Raw genomic sequence first — 17,053 nt, forward strand, 5'->3', positions numbered from 1 at the left:
GGTGAAGACTGAGGTGCTTGTAATTTGGGGAACTGCTGGATCCTGGCCTGCAGTTGGAAGCCCAGAGCTCCTCTGCGGCATGTAGTGCCTTTTATCAGATTTGGCTTATGCGCCAGCTACATCTGTTCCTTGAAAAGCATGATCTGGCCATGGTCATCCATGCTCTGATTACATCCAGTTTTCGATATGTGCTTTACTTGGGGCTGCTTTTAAAAAAAGTCTGGAAACTTCAGCTCTGCCAAAATGTCATAGCCGAGCTATTGTCAGGGGTGGAATGCAGGGATTGTATCACCCCAGTGCTGAAAGATCTGCACTGGCTGCCCCTTTGTTTCTGGGCACAATTCAAAGTGCTGGTCTTAACTTTAAAGCCCTAAATGGCTTGGGGTCAGTTAATCGAACGACTGTCTCCTCCCATATTGCCGAGCTGGTGAATTAAGATCTGCTTTACAAGCCCTGCTCTCTGTGCCCCCACCTTCAGAGGTGAGGCAGGGGGCAACCAGAGACAGGGCTTTTTCCGTAGTGGCACCTCACTTATGGAATGCCCTTCCCCCTGAGTCTTACCTGGTGCCTACATTGCTTTCTTTTAGGTGCTAGACCACAACATTTCTCTTCACCCAGGTTTTTAATTAAGAAGTTGATTTTTAACAATAATATTTTATAAAAATAGTTTGGAAACTGTTGTTTTAAGCTCTCGGTTGTCTGTTTTTATGATCTATGTTGTTATGCTGTGCTGGGTTTTTATTGCTAGATTTTAATTAGTACATTTTAATATTTTGCTTGTATTGTTTTTATTTTGTAGGTTGCCTTGGGAAGGTTCCTGAAGAGGTGGCATAATTTTTTTCTAAATAAATAATAAATAACAATTTCAAATCCTTTTAGGTTAATTGGTTTAGGATTAGGAACAACTTGCTTTTAAATGATGAGAAAATAGTTTCAAGTTGCTAATGCTGTCAGACTGAAGATGTAGCCATGAAACCTGCCTAAAACAGTGTTTGCCCTACAGATGTGCTTTTTGAAGAGAAGACCAGTGGGCTCCATGCCACGTTAGTTCAATTGTCTCTAACAACAGATAAGTCTCTGTTCTAAGAATGTCTGATGGCTGTCTGTGAATAGCTGTTAATAGCAACATGGAGAAATCAATTGTGAGTTTCCCTGCATCCTATGTTTATTATAGGCTGATGCTGAGTTGAAGCTGATTAAATGAGCAGCTGACCTGCAGTCATGATAATGAAAACATTTGGGTATTTTTAAGCAGAAAGGTGGCTGCAAACCTTCTAAGCAAACAACGAAAAGCTGGGAATCAATGAAGAACCCAATAAGGATTGCTCCCTATTCCTTAATGCAAAGAATGGTTCCTTATTTATATAATGTTCCCAATGCCCTTCTTACAGCGCATTCCTGAAAGGAATGCTTGCTCCGGGCTTAGGAGGCAACCCAGCTCCTAAGGCACCACCAAAACCTTTACCCAGCGCAAAAAACCCGTGCAACCCTATGAGGGTTGCATGGGAGATACGCCCGCAAAAAGCTGGCATATCTCTACAAAATAAAAAAGGAGCATTCCTGAGTCAAAAAGGCTCAGGAGGCCGACTGATGTCGGCCCCGCTCCCCGGCTGGCTCCGTTAGGCCCCGGGAACGCCTCCCAGGGTGCTGGAATAACTCCCAGCTCGCTGCCGCGACCTGTGCTGGCAGCCGAAGGCCAGTGAGAGGCTGCCACGGCGGCCGGGCCCAGCACTGCTGCAGCGGCGGCCGCAGACTGGTGTCTGGGCCTGCACACCGGTGCTGGGGCCACTCACACCGCCATGCGTCGTCTGGGCGGCGGCGGTGTGGGCCCCTGCGCCGCCAGCTGCCTTTGTCGGCCTCCTAAGGCCTTTCGCCAAGGCTGCCGGCTCAGTTGTGGAATAGGCTGTAAGTTTAGAGTCAGGAATGGTGCTGCTTGATGCACAAAGTTGGTCCCAAGTGATAAACTTTTGGCTCAAATTAAAGTTTAACACTTCTGGATTAACTTCATTAATTATTTCAGATAATTTCTGCTCACGCTGGGTGAGAGCTATTGAGGAGAAACTACATTTCTATGCGAAACTACATTTCTACGCCCCTGGCCCTGTGCCACCTTGGATTTATGGGAGCCAAAGATATAATTAAGCAGTGAATCTGGGATATAGCCCTTCAAGTAGACAGAGCGCAGTCACAGCCTTATCTGGTGGTAGGGAACCATGGTAAAAACTTTGTTTCAACAGACTATCTGTATGTTTTAGATACTCCCTAAATACCAAATAGCCTTCACCTTGGCCCACTTCAATGCATCACCATCAGCTCTTTTGGAAGGGAGATATGCATGCAAATACACAAGGTTGAAGCAGTTGATCATGTGTTTTTGCATTGCCCTCTGTATAGGGACATTCATGCTCTATACATAACTTCACTCTTATCAGATTTTCTAGGCGGACCTGATGAATTTCATATTCACCTCTCAGATTGTTCTAATCAGATCACCTTTAAGGTGGCCAAATGTTGCGCTTTGGCATGTTTAACAAGGAAGCAGCTAGTTAAGTCTTTTTATTATGTCTGCATTATTGAAACCAGCCTATTATGTAGCTTTGAAATTTTATTGTATATGGATGTGCTAATGACTCGATCTTGGTGGATCTATGATTGCAACAAATAAAGTCATTTATATATCAGAAATAAGTCATGGAAAAGAAAAAAGGTGCTATAACTGCAAAAAGCAACTTGAATTTAGTACATTCCATTGATGGGATTCTAATAAAGAACAGGCATTGTTCTGACATATCGAAGATGTTATTATCTCATGTTTGAACCCCCTTCACTTGGCAACCCTACCAGAATCCATGGTGTCTTCCAGACAACTTTAATGTTCCCATTTCATTTCCGTTTGTTACCAGTTCCCCCCCCCCTCATTTACACACAGCTTCATTAGCAATTCCTTGGTGCCCTGATTTTTCTATGCCTCCCCTTGCTCTTTCTGAAACCAGTTTGTTCCCTGATCTTTTTTCTGAAATGGCTTGATTTTGGTTTTTCGCCAGTCTGAAATGCCTGTACAGTTTCACAGTGCTCCACCCACCTTGCCATTCTGTCTTGGGATGTTATGGGCAGTGATTCCTTTAAAAAAATTGCATGCCAGTGATATAATGGGCCAGCGGTAGACACAGCCAATCAATGCCTTGCTGTCTCATGGAACATTCCTTAGAGCACACTTGAGCACCGTGCCTGAGCGCCATTTTCAAATTCTGCGTGCAGTGATGCTGAGGCAGCAGCGAGAGAGCCAGCCCGACGAGCCCTGGGCGTGCAGGTGAGCCGAGACTGCAGCCTCAATCTCCACTGGCAAAGAGGGGTGCCTGTACAGTGTATGGTTCCCCCCCCCACACACACACACTTTCTGAAAACAAAATCGGTGCACAGTAATAATGAATGGAGCATAAGCACAGCAAAATTCTTTACTGGTGAATGGAACAGGACCAGTTTAAAGGTGCTTTGAAGAACCTCAACAATAACCTTCCAAACCAATATTCCCTTAGCCCTGCAGTCAGCCAGGATCATAGCCATGCTGAATTCTTTAGCCTCATTCCATAATTCACGGGGGAAGGAAGGGTCGTATAGCCCATCAAAACAACCAGTCTAACGTGGGAAAACAGCTAATCAATCAAAAGGACAGGCACATAGACAAGGTACAATTTGTCGGTGGGCTTTGGAGGTGGCAACTGCGTAAACCAGTGGAGGCCAAGGGGGGCATTCACTCACCCCATTGCTCCAGCGCAACAAAAACGGAACCGTCTGGATGGAGGCAGGGGGGAAAACAGATCAGGGCTGCAGTTTGGAAGGCACCAGTGCTTACATGGGACATTTTGCACCACATTTGAAGTGGGCTTAAAGCTCCTGGAAACTTATCCAAGATACAACAAATGTATGCAGATGGGCATCCGAACCTTTGGCCATTACGGCCTGTTTGCATGTTTTCCTTTTCCTTTCTTGGAGTTCCTACAGCCTAATGTCAAGCATATGGTCCCTTCTGCAAAAATGAGTCCCACGTGTATAACTTGCCCAAATACTGAAATGCAAAGTAATGTTGTCTGTTTGATTTGCATTAGAATCTTTATTTTTTGTTTTTTTATGGTATGTCAGATATTTTTATTCTTCCCCTTTCCCTGTTTTCCTTCTATATTCCTTTTTTATATAATAAAATTTTATTTAAAAAATAAGTCCCATCGTATTCCTTGCTAATAGGTAACTTGCTAATAGGTGCATGGGATTATGGTCACAGCCACTCCAGGGCCGCTGTATGACAGGGGTAGCATCTGTTCTCCCACTATATCTGTTCTCCCACATATAGAATTGGTATTTTGTACTAGAGCTGCAATTTGTGTTACTTTATGCCTTTGTGGCCCAACCCAGCATCCAGTGTAACATACAGAGGAACAATAATTTTCACTGCATGTGAATTTGTCCCTTTTTAGATCATAGCATAAAACATTGCCTTTGGTTGGGATGCATTTATTTACAGTGCAATCCTAAGAGCACTTTCCCGGGAGTAGCACTATTGAATAAAATGGGGATTACTTCTGAGTAGGCATTATTAGGATTGCTCCCTTACAATCCTTGGCTGAAAGATCTTGGCTGAAAGGGTTGAAATCTATATTATAAAATGTGTTTCAAGGAACCACCTATTCTGAAACTTGATATAGGTCAAACCAAAATGTGGAGGTACTCTGAACCTAATCATAACAATGTTTACTCCAAAAACAAGTCCTATTGATTTCAATGGTTTTTCACCCAATCATGTTTATATTGCAGCTTGAAAGCCTAGGCAAAGTATGTTGGGGGTACTTTTGGAGTGATGCTGCATTCCTAAACACTCTTATCAATGAATAAATACAATTGAACATTGAGAGATTTACTTCTCCGTAATCATGCTTAAGGATCATGTTGTATGTTTAGGATTGCAGCCTTCGAATCATCCCAGAATGTGCCCAAAGGCCACCAAGTTCAATTCCATGCTCCAAAGCAGAACTGCCCATTCTTAGTTTTCTATCCCACCATGACATAAATTGATATAATCCAGATAACATACTACGAGCAAAGAATAGGAGCATGCCTGGAAATGACTCATGCAGGTGAACCAGGCTACACTTTGCTATGTATCCTGTTGACTAAGAGGGGAAGGCAAAAACTACATTATCTCCAGCACCATTTGAGGAAAAGCTCCTTCATGACCCCTACAAATATGGTAATAAACTAGTCCTTCAAAACAAGCAGCAAAACCCATCCCTTGAGTCGTCTCAAGACTTACTGAATAAAAGGTACCTTCTATTGGCATAAACTCTGGTGTTAATTATATTCTGTTGTTAGGTTCTGTGTATCCTTGGAAGTTTGCACATACTTCTGAGTCCCTCGAATTGAGCTGAGATCAACTTTTCAAATCTTAAGATGCACAGAGAGATCCTTATTTGGCTGGAAGTGTCTGGCCTTCTTCATTATCGCCTGAATGACTGTAAATGTGTTACAGTATGGCCCCTTTTGCTCAGCCATGCACTGTGTTTTCTCCAGGTTGTGACCACAGAACAAATAACAAGGAGACGCTGGACACCTTGGCTTTGATCTTTCCCTATGATCCAAGAGATGACAACCTGATTCTGATAGTGCTCTTACGTATTGTGCATGCCGTTGTATCTCAGTGCAGAATAAGTGGAAATCTTAACACGAAGGCAATTTACTAGTTGCAAAGCATCAATGTTGTAAATTTTCAAGCTGAGCATATATAAAGGATACATAATATGCCACTCTTCTGCTCACAATGAAGTGTCACTTTTAGATTTCACAGACGTCGGATCAAGCCATTAGAAACCATTGGTCTATTTTATTAAATAGCTGTGGGAGTTATTGATGGTAGAAGAAGAGGAGTTGGTTTTTATACACCACATTTCTCTACCATAGAGTCTCAAAGTGGCTTATGATTGCCTCCCCCCACCCACAATAGTCACCTTGTGAGGTAGGTGGGGCTGAGAGATTTCTGAGAGAACTGTGACTGGCCCAAGGTCACCCAGTAGACTTCATGTGGAGGAGTGGGGAAACCAACCCGGTTCTCCTAGATTAGAGTCTGCCGATCTTTAACCACTACACCATGCTGGTAACCATGCTGGTAACCAAAAGCGATTTCACACCTGGGATGACCTTCATACTTAGCATTTCCCCAGTGGGTAGCCGTGTTAGTCTGTCTGCAGTAGTAGAAAAGGGCAAGAGTCCAGTAGCACCTTAAAGACTAACAAAAACATTTTCTGGTAGGGTATGACCTTTTGTGAGCCACAGCTCACTTCTTCAGATACCAAGCTCATACCCTACCAGAAAATATTTTTGTTAGTCTTTAAGGTGCTACTGGACTCTTGCCCTTTTCTAATACTTAGCATTTGTTGAGCACTTTGAAATGTTCAAAGCACTTCGTGGGTTTATAATCCTTACGACATCACCGTTCTTCCCTGCATATTGTACATTGGGGTGAGGGAGTAATGACAGAAGGGATGGCTTCTTTTGTCAGAGTTTGGGCTGGATTTATACATGTGTTTATGCGTGTGTATAATATGGATGTATAATATCGTTTCAGATTATTAACTGTACTGGCATTAAGTCCCCACACTACACATCATATCATTCAAACGGATGAGCTCAAGACGTGTTCCGAAGAATAGCAACCTCCTTTAAATATTATTTGGGTCACTGAATTCCATTTCAGCACCCAACCACCCCTTATACTGCTTACTTGGGGCTGTCGGGGACATTGTCGGCCGCGTTTTCTTTAGGTCCCCAATAGGTGGCGCAACCCCGCTTTGATGTGCAAGGCCATTGTCCTTGTTTCAAAGGCGGCAGTAAAATGTGCAGACGCAGCTGTCTCCTGATGCCAGAAGAAGCCGGTTTCGGGTTTTCAGAGGGAGAGCGAGAATGTGCACCAGATTACCGGATCTCCTCCCCCCCCCCCCGTCTTCTTACAAGCGTGTCCTGGAAGGAATTTTTTTCCAGGAAATGTTTGAAGTGTCGCTGCGCAATAACGTGTCGGGAAGGATGCACGTCGGCATCCGGCAGGTAGCGCTGCTAGTCAAGAATTACACATTGAAAAGGACAAACTAGTTGGATGCAGGCTCCTTATTTGGCACGACATGCTATTTACTGTCTGAGGCCATTTCTGCACGGGAGGTTTTGCCTTGGATTTGCCGCTCCATAAATGCACATGTTCCCCCCATCCAAGATCTCAGAACTCAACAATGGCCATTTCTGCCCGGGAGGTCTTGCCTTGGATATGCCGCTCTGTAGCTGCACCTTTTCTCCAGCCAAATTCTCAGAACTCCACCATAAGCCCCCCACGCAGAGTTCTGAGAATTCAGGTGGGGGGAAAGGTGCATCTACTGAGCGGCAAATCCAAGGCGAGACCTCCCGGGCAGGAATGGCCCGTGTCCACTTTTTCCTTTGGGCAGAAGGACTGGGCAAGCGGGGGGGGGGAGGTCTCCCTATTGCTTAGCGCGCCCGAGCCTCCTCCTGCCTGCCTCGTCCTGCCGTCAATCACCCGAGGAGGCGAAACTCCCCGGCGCCGGCGAACCGGGCCACATGCCAGGCCTGCCCTGCAACGTACGGCGGCGCGGCTGGAGGGCCGGGACAAAGAGCGCCGAGCGGGGGTCTCGGCGAAGAAAGGGGCCCTCGCGTGCTCCGAGAGGCCGCCCATTCAGCCGCGCCGGGGAAGCGTGCGCGAGTGGAGACATTCGTCAGGCACAACAGCTTGGCCGCCCCCTCTCCACTCCCCCCCGCCCTCCGGCCAGAAGCAAACCCGCAGCCCGGCGGCAGGTGGACGGTGCAGCGAGGAGCAGAAAGGGCCGATTGTCTGGCCTCCAAACGGCCACACGCCAGACCTCCCCTATTGTGCGCGGCCCATAGAGATGCAAACGAGCCGCGTGTGCCTTCCGCAATCTGCTCCGCACAGCCGCTCATTAGGCATGCGGGCCCGGCGCCCTCGTTTCGGGGGGACTTTGCGCGGCCGCGTTTGGAGCCAGGCACGCACGGGGGGGGGGGCTTTCTTCTGCAAAAGCGACGCCTCGCCCTAAACACGTGCAAAATGGACAACCCTGCCAAAGTGGAGAAGAGGGCAGAAAGCAATGCAGGCAGAGCCCTCCTATAAATGCTGTGGTTTTGCAGGCTAACTCTTTTAACAACAAGCAAACAACACAACAGCAACAAAAGAAGCGGCTGCATTAGTTTTAGCTCAAAGGGAATGCATCTGGCGCAGTTTGCAAAGGGCACTTGAAAATAATCAAAACTCACAAGTTGCACATCTAAAGCCACACAAACTCTTTGATCCCCCACCCCCGTCCAAATATCCAAGCTGCGGTCTGCCTAGTAACATCACAACAAAAGCAGCAGTAGCAGATTTGAGGCATTGTAATCCCCCGCTTCTCCACACCCCCCCGCCTCCTCCCACGTGGTCTCCCGGCACGAGCCGGCTCTCCCTACTGCCTGCTTAGCATAACAATACACCCGCCGCCTGGCCAATCAGAGCGGCGGAGGCTCCTGCAGCTGCCGGCACGGAAGCTCGGCAGCCTATAAATAGGGCGGTCGCCGCTCTCCGCCTCTCAGAACTCGCCCTGGGGATTGTGGAGCTGCAGCAGCGGAGACGGAGCGGCGGTCTGTGCCGGGGAGCCTCTCGCGTGCATCACGGCCCCGGGTTTTGCTTCCCTTTGCTTCGTGCCTGCTGGGACCATTATGACTCTGGAGGAAACGCACGGACAGGAGCCCATGCCCGAAACGAGCGACAGGTGAGCTGCGAGCTGGCTGCCTTAGGGAGGGAAGGAAGGAAGGGGGCGGAGGGAGGGTCGAGGGTCGCCGGCCGGGAGCCGCGGGAGGGTCCCTCGCGCGGAAGCGAGCGGCTGGCCGGCCGAAGGGGAGGCGAGGGGCTGGCGGGTGCCGGTGGGCGAGAGTCCCGCGGCTGATGCGCGTCTGTCTCCCTTTTGCCCACCGCAGTAGCAGCGGCAGCAGCAGCAGCGCCCCCAGCGGCGGCAGGATGCAGAGCGCCGGCAAAGCCCTGCAGGAGCTGCTCGTCTCCTCGCAGCGCCGCGGCTGCCTGACGGCCGGCGTCTACGAGTCTGCCAAGCTGATGAACGTGTGAGTATCCGGCCCGGGGGAGCCTTGCCCCTGGTGGGGGGAGGGAGGGAGGGGGGGAGCGGGCGGCGGGGTCCAGACGGCCCCGGCTGGCAATCCCGCCCGGGGTCCTGATCGCCGACGTTTCTCTGCCTGCAGCGATCCCGACACGGTGGCCTTCTGCCTGCTGGCGGCGGACGAGGAGGACGAGGGGGACATTGCCCTCCAGATCCACTTCACCCTCATCCAGGCGTTCTGCTGCGAAAACGACATCGACATTGTGCGGGTGAGCGACGTCCAGAAGCTGGCCGGCATCGTGGGGGCCGCTGAGGAGGCTGGGGAGCCCCGGGACCTCCACTGCATCCTCATAACGGTGAGTCCCCGACCCAAGCCGGGCACCCTTCGGGGCTTTGAGCAGGCGTCTGCAAGCTGCCTTACTTCCTCTGGGAGGGTGGTGGGCTTTGAACTTTTGCAGAGTCAAGTGGGCCCTGTTAATTTGGGCATCCGCCTGGGCTTCTGTACAGAATCTGATCTTTTCAACAGCATTCAGCTGACAGTGACAGGTTGCAATGGCCTCAAGCAAAGCATTAGGCAGAGCAAAGTTCGGCCACTGTTACCTACCAAGACTATTTTACGTAGCTGTTGAATGCACTGGGAGTTTGGATGTAATATTGTGCAAGTGGTTCAACTATGTGTAAAAGTAACGTTAAGGCTATTGAGATTGTCAGTTAGTGCTTACACTAAGTAAGCAATTTCTTGCCATAATAATTTAAGAAAAAAGTTAGATGGAATGACTTCTAGTCCTGCAATGATTTGTTGCTCATGAATCCTTCTTTGCTTTGGTGTTATAGAATCCTAATGAGGATGCTTGGAAAGATCCAGCCTTGGAAAAGCTAAACTTGTTTTGCGAGGAGAGTCGGAACGTCAACGACTGGGTGCCCAATATCACCCTACCTGAGTGATGAAAAATCCCGTGCACAGGAGAGGTTTTGAAGCCTTTTGTTGCATTCTCATCGTGGAGTTGCACACCTGGGCAACCCAACCAGTGGCTGATTCTGAGGATTGGCCGAGTCAACAGCTTGGATTAAGTCGCTGGGACAACACGTGGTGGGTTCTTGCGGAGAAAGAAGGAGCAAAGGAAAAAAGGGGGAACGGCTACAGCCGACGGTGAACCCCTATATGCTGCAGCGCTGGAGAAGCTGGCATACTCGTGGAGTTGAAGAACTGCAAGTTTTTAGGTGCGGAAGGGGGAAAAAGTCCTGCAGGTTTCCAGGCCAGGTGGAACATTGTGTTAGAAAGCAGGGGAGAAAAGTTGGAAAACTGGACACTGGTGGCATGAGAAGGCATGGACACAATATTGTAACCAAGAACTGCTGGCAGGGGTGTCCAGAGCCCCAAAACAGGAGAAGACTGGAAGCATAAGAGTCTTTGGCACTCTTGATATTTTTACACGGACTTTGATGCAGACCGATGTACTGAAGGCCTTGTGGACTATATTCTGCCTTGATAACCAATTTTGCAATGATCTTTTTAAAACTGAATTCATGCTGCTATTGAGGATTTTCTACATTTTGTAATAAACGTCTTGACAACTAACTTCATGTGATGTTTTTGCTTGTTCTTTGGGTTGGTGTTTTGGCAGGGGATATATAAAGCAAACTGAAGTGTGAATCAGCATTAAACTGACAGGGTAACAGGAACTTCTTTTAAAAGTATTGTAAGAAAACACTATTCCTACCACAGCTAAGTGGTGTTAAATGCACTTAGCCATGCAATTCTAAAATTTTTCCTGGGAGTAAGCCCATTGAATGAAATGGGACATGGTTCTGAATAGTCTTGCTTTGGTTTGTTCCCTAAAGCAAAACATAAATCACGTTTTTGTTGAGGTGTGAGTGTACATTTGCTTTGTGTACCTGCAAAAGCGCATGCACCTTCAGTGCACTGTTGAAATGAGTTGGAGCAAATCAGAATGGCTCAAAGTTTGTGCAGTTTCACAATCTGTAGAGACAGGCATATGCTTCAACCTGTGATGTGTGAAGCTGCTTACAGATACGTGTCCTTAGTTGAACATGTCTGAGCTGCACAATGATGCAGCTGAACAAAGGGTATGCCTTCCTTTGAATTGATGAGTTGACCTTTCACCCCACCCCATTGCAACAGCTGCTTATGGCAACAGCTTGCAAGACTGAAGAGGGGCATGTTTAATGAGCTGTCTTATAGTAGGTTGCCTTTGTCAGGCACTAAAAGGAGGTGGCACATGTGCCTAGCCAGCTGAACGTTCAAAACTGAAGGGTAAAAACTAAGATGGATTTACAGATTCAGGTGCTTGGCATTTGTATTAACATTATTTTGCTAATCATTGGCTTCTGTAATTATGTAACTTTTACAAAAGCCGTTTATTTTGCAAGTCCGTAACTTTTTCACTCAGTCACATTCCAGCCTCTCTAACTTACATATTTCATACTTGCTAAGAGATACAAGCAGGACTTCAGCTTCAAAATGCCAGACGTGATTGCCATGGAAATATGCAGATGGAGTGTCAATGGCTTGCATCTGCTTCAAGCTGTTGGCGGGTTTTCTGTCTGCCATATGCTGGAACAATAGAAACTGTCATTTTGGCTTTTCAATTGTCTACAAGCACTAATTCAGTGAGTAAAACAAAGCGTTTTTTTAAGTTGACAAAAGCAGTCACTGCCCCTATTGCTGCAAATAGAGCAAAAACATTTAAAATTAAAAACAAAAACTATATGCATGTCTTGGTATGGTATTTCAGACATATCGCAGTGGTGCTTTGAACACCCTCTGCTATAGAAACCAAAGATGTGCCCAGAATTTTCATTTTAGGGCAGCAGCAGAAAAATAGAATATTCTGCAACAGGGAGGAAAGGGAAAGTGGCTGGCAAATGGCCTTAAAATTCCCTAGGGGCATCCCTATTACCTTAGCATCACAATGATCTCTTTTACCCTTTCCCTTGGGGAGGGCACGATGATACAGACATCTGAGAGTTATGATGACATTACTGCATGGCCGTGCCTTTGTCTGGTGGTTGGGGTTGGAGGTCAGGTTGATCGCTAATAAAAATACAGCATTTGCAGACAATGGAATTTGAAACTCCATGCTTCTCGCCCAGGAACAGAGAATTCATTCCATGCGCTTGCTGTTAAGATTATGATCGGCAACACTGACCAAAATCATAGTGTTGTAATTGATCTAATGGGTAGGCTGGAGTCTCATATATGTGGGAACATAACAGCCAAGAGTTGGCTTTGTAAACAACTTCTGGTGTGTTTATTACTGAAACTGTCCCTTAAGAAGTAGCCATGCAGTGGCAACAGGAGTCATTTACATCAGTGGAATAGCATTACTGTAATGAAGACCATGTTGATCAGAGGCATTTTGATCTTAAACTGCTGTAAACAGCTGTGACTGAATCGTTTTGTGTGTGGATGTGTGTGTGTAGAGATTTGGTCACTTGGTGACTTTCTACAATGAGAGTGCCTGGGTGCCCAAGCTCATCTGGAAGTCTTTTCTAGATAATAGCAGGTGATGATTCACCCATGCACTTCTGAGGACAGATGCGCAGGATTACTCTGGAGACAGCCCCCTCCACAGCCCTAGAGGAGGCCATGCTAGAATAGACAGGCCATAATGGATTGCTATGCAAATAGAAGAAAAGAGAATGATGCTGTATGCCACTTTGGGTCACCATCGGGGATAAACATAGGGTATAAATAATTACAAATAACTAGATTATTTAGGTCAGCAAATATGCGTATGTGCATTGGGAAAAATCTTTAAAGTTTTGATGAGCTTTCAGAGTACTGTGCACATCTTTCCTCTTGTAGCAATAACCATGTAAAAACAAAAACTCTCCTGGAATAACTTTCAGGCAAAGTGTGAGCCTTAAGCTATGGCCTTGAATGACTTACTAAACTCTAGAGCCGATAAGGTGCAACCAAGTCCTTTAAACAAGCATACGTATTGTTGTAACTGGAGAAACTAATTTGCCCAGTTTGTGCAAAATGTTGCATACCCAACAGAATGATCAAGGGGAAAGTTTAACTTTATTCTTCTAAGTAGGAAAACAAAACAACATTCCAAGAACTAATTACCCTGAAGTGACACAGCTTTAAAAACTGCCCAAAGATCAGATTAGTGCTTGCCATTCTGCATAATTTATGCCAAAATTTTATGCTCACATACTCTGATTTTGGTATATTTTGGTGGTAGGAAACCCAGGGAATGGTATGAAGTTATCTCTCATATACAATTATGTCCAAAACTCAGCAGTCCTGAGTGTTGTCTTCTTGGGAGCCTTTGAAAGAAGGATGGCACACAAGTTTAACATGATAAAATCAGTCCTATTAGCTTTTACGGGAGGGAAGGCAGCACGGTATAGGCCGTTCTTGTCAGATCTCGGAAGCTAAGCAAGGTCAGCCCTCGTTAGTATTTGGATGGGAGACCACCAAAAGTTGCTACGCAGAGGAAGGCACTGGCAAACCACCTGTGTTAGTCTCTTGCCTTGAAAACCCCATAAGGGATTGCCATGGGTCAGCTGCAACTTGATGGCACTTTACACACACACACACACACAAAGCTTTTATTGCTACAGGGTGGCTCCCTGATCTTGTGGATAGACATAGCTGCAACAGTGCACAAAACAGATTGTGTGCCATATTACAGTGACACTCCCTCCAGCTGCTCAGTGTTATGTCTTTGCTTGTGCCCTTGTTGTCACTGAAGCAACACAAACATATCCTATGAGTTTATAAAATTATGCATGGGGTGGAGAAAGTGGATACATAGAACTTTTTTCTCCCTCTCCCATAACAGTTGATGGGTGTAACAGGGCCCTTTCTTGAAACCGAGGGAACCCACACTGCCTCGCAGATGAATCTGAGAAACCTGCTTGGTTTTGTGATACAAGCATTCCCCTTAGTTACAAAATGTTCTTAAGATAGCAAGTGTAAAGCCTTCGGGTTGCTGCTGTGAGATAATTTTTGCATTAAGCATAAAGAATACAGAGATTGCTAAAGCAGAAGGTTTAATAAAACAACAAAGAATATTTATTTATGTACAGGTAATGAGAATTCTTTTCAAAGCTAGTAGTTACCAGGTCTCATACCTCTGTCCTCTCGCAGAGGTAGAGCTAAACCACCCTGCCACACTAGCATGCAGAGGTACACATTAAATTGTCTGCTCCCTTGCAGACACAATCCCAGCTCCTGTCTGCCCTCCCCCTCTGGTAGGAGAGTTGATCCTGGGGCAACACTCCTGCAGGTTCAGGTGTCAAAACAGCCCAGTGACTGTTTTACCTCTCAGGGGCGGGACAGCCTCTTGTTCATCATAATGGACAATAGGTTCAGGTTGGACAAAAGGAAACACTTCCTTATTCTACAAGGAATTATGGAATTCATTGCCAGAGGATGTATTGTAATTTGCAGATTAGAGTTTAGGGGAAATCTCTTGATTAATATTGAGAGTAAAAGTGATAAGGTACCTGTTGGGGAGCCCTGCCCAAATGTATTCTAGGAGTCTGTGTTCAAGCAGGTAAAAGAGACTAGGTTAGTCTCACCACATTCACTGCTAACCAATGCTTACTCAAATCTCCCTGTCATCAAATGTCAGCAGCAAAGTGCAGTCAGATTACATAGTGTCTCAGTTTCCGAATATATAATGTCACTGGAAGCCTGCCCCATGACATGTACGGTCAGGAATGAGATGGAGTGGTTGCAGTCTGCAAATTGTACTGTTAGCACGGGTGCATTCATGCAAAGGTCAGCTCACGTGCATGCCAATGGGATCTGAGACCTACATATGTTAAAGTGTGTTGAAGAAACAAGCAAATCAAGAGCCAACATCTAGAGATCCTGCATAATACGTTCCTTTTATTTTTCATAGTTTAAGCAAATGTGTCAGATTCTATATTCTCTATCATCAAAGGAAGTACTGTGGCCAAAGAAAAACCTGGATCAACCTATTGATTGTATGTTAATATTTATATTATATTTGATTTCTTTTCTTTACAACTCTGCAAGGTAAATTGCTTATTTAATTAAGTTAAAAAAAACATTTATATGCTGCCTCTTCAGACACCTGCTCGAGGTAGTTCAAAACATTAAAAAATAGAATAATAAAACATAAAATAATTAAAGTTAATTACCATTAAAAGCCAACCAATGAAACCCCAGAAGTGTAGAAGCACATGTTGGGATAGGATGAGAGTGTCCAAGACTACCCAATCAGCTTCCTGGCTGCAGTAGGAGTTGTGCTGGTTTTCACATCCCATACTGATCATAGTGACCAGACAGTTTTTCCCTATGAGAACATGTTATTTCCACATTGCTGCCATCCTATACTGATGAATCGATGCATTGAGCACTGAACATATCATTGGCAACTAAGAACTAAGCAATACTACATGATATTTGCCTTGCTGGACTTGTGATTGCAGACGAGTGATCAAAAGTTTGATATTTAAGAAAACCCTCATGATGATATTAGTGTGCACATAGTAAAAAATTGCTCCTACAAAAGAAGAAATGGACACAAATCTGACAACAAATGTTCAGAAAACAGTAGGAGTGTAGTTCAGTTTATCAAGACCCTTGGCTGCTGACCTGAAAGACACTGTTCTTTAACAAAGGAACTTCAATGGGAAACTGATGAATTAAAATTCATTAGGAAGCTTGACACAGCCCCATTAGCCCTCAGTTTGGATTCTTATCACAGGAAAAGTGTTAAATGACTCTACCGTGTCTAGGAATATCCTCTATGGTCGCTATTGTTCAAAGCTATTGTACTTAGCCTTGCATTGAAATGCCACAGACTGTTCTTCTTGCATTTCATTCCCTTTTGAACTCACTGTTTACACTGTACATTTATTTAGAACATTTGTGTATCCTTTTTTCGATCTGAAAAAAAGACTCTTTCCAATGTATAGATATCTGCCAACTGGGGACGCATCAGTAGTGTGCGTTCTAGTCCATGAACACTTCTTCCACAATGAATCTGTTAGTCTTTAAGACACCACAATACCTCTTTTTGTTTCTTGCTGCAACAGGCTAAAACTGTGATTACTCTGGAATTTCTTCGTTGTTTATGTGCAGAATTTTTTTTTCATGGGGAGCAATCAAATCTTTGATTTCCTTGAATTTACATTCCATCTGCAGATCCATTGCTTGAAAATGCTGGTGGTGTGTTTTGCCTGTCAGTGGCTGTTACCGCACTAGGTATTCCCAGCGATGTATCAAGAGTTAGCGGCTAAAAAATGGTTGGAAGATGTCTTCACAACTAAAGGGGCCAAACGAAGTGCGAACATTATTTTTTATGACAGTTTCAAACTCTTAATACATTGGTGGGAATACATAGAGAGTGCGAACAGTATTTTTTTATAACATTTCCAAACTCTTAATACATCGCTGGGAATACCTAGTGTGGTAACAGCCAGTGTTAGATGGTTTTACAGTGTAATCCTAAGCATGTATGCCTAGAAGTAAATCTCACTGAGTTCAGTGGGACTTATTCCCTAGTAAGTGTTTTATGTATTGATGAACTCCACAGGACATGTTGTCAGGCCTCAGCAAGTCGATGCGTTCCTGGCAATAACTTTCCTCCAGACGATACAGCGAGTTAAAAGTTTATTTCAGAAGAACAGTGATTTCAGCAGGTCAAAGACTTAAGGCTAGCATACAGGTATGGGGGAATATTGAAACATATATAGGGTGGATACAATGGGGTTGATTGGATTATTGGAAACAAAGACACAATACCGAAGCTAACTACCAGTAAAGACTTGAGCAAAAGTATTCAGAGTTAACTGTGTGCGTTAAGTGGCTGATCTTCCCGGGCTCCCAGTATTGTTCTGCGGGACCCGGAATCAGATCAGCCATTACCGGGGCGGGTCTCCATTGAGCTGCAGAT

The 17,053-nt window shown here is 45.5% G+C and overlaps 1 protein-coding gene across 2 annotated transcripts; it reads left to right on the plus strand.

Annotated features, from left to right (window-relative positions):
• Window positions 1–8,754: 8,754 nt before the first annotated feature.
• On the plus strand, window positions 8,755–10,091 carry GADD45G (growth arrest and DNA damage inducible gamma). 2 transcript variants are annotated; one of them, XM_056848554.1, is made up of 4 exons: window positions 8,755–8,807; window positions 9,052–9,153; window positions 9,289–9,502; window positions 9,981–10,091. In XM_056848554.1, exons 1-4 carry the CDS (start codon window positions 8,755–8,757, stop codon window positions 10,089–10,091), a joined length of 480 nt encoding a protein of 159 aa, XP_056704532.1. The 2 variants fall into 2 exon arrangements, with proteins under 2 accessions (XP_056704532.1, XP_056704533.1); XM_056848555.1 differs by lacking the exon at window positions 8,755–8,807 and having other exon boundaries at window positions 9,043–9,153.
• Window positions 10,092–17,053: the final 6,962 nt, after the last annotated feature.

Source organism: Euleptes europaea, chromosome 4 (assembly GCF_029931775.1).
Source record: "Euleptes europaea isolate rEulEur1 chromosome 4, rEulEur1.hap1, whole genome shotgun sequence".
Lineage (NCBI taxonomy): Eukaryota > Metazoa > Chordata > Lepidosauria > Squamata > Sphaerodactylidae > Euleptes > Euleptes europaea.

What these genes read in the sequence shown, in the direction of transcription:
- GADD45G (XM_056848554.1), top strand. Translation starts at nt 8,755, where the DNA reads ATGACTCTGGAGGAAACGCACGGACAGGAGCCCATGCCCGAAACGAGC. An exon ending in ATGCCCGAAACGAGCGACAG is followed by an intron (nt 8,808 to 9,051) that starts GTGAGCTGCGAG and finishes CAGCGGCGGCAG; the next exon opens with GATGCAGAGCGCCGGCAAAG. An exon ending in TCTGCCAAGCTGATGAACGT is followed by an intron (nt 9,154 to 9,288) that starts GTGAGTATCCGG and finishes CTCTGCCTGCAG; the next exon opens with CGATCCCGACACGGTGGCCT.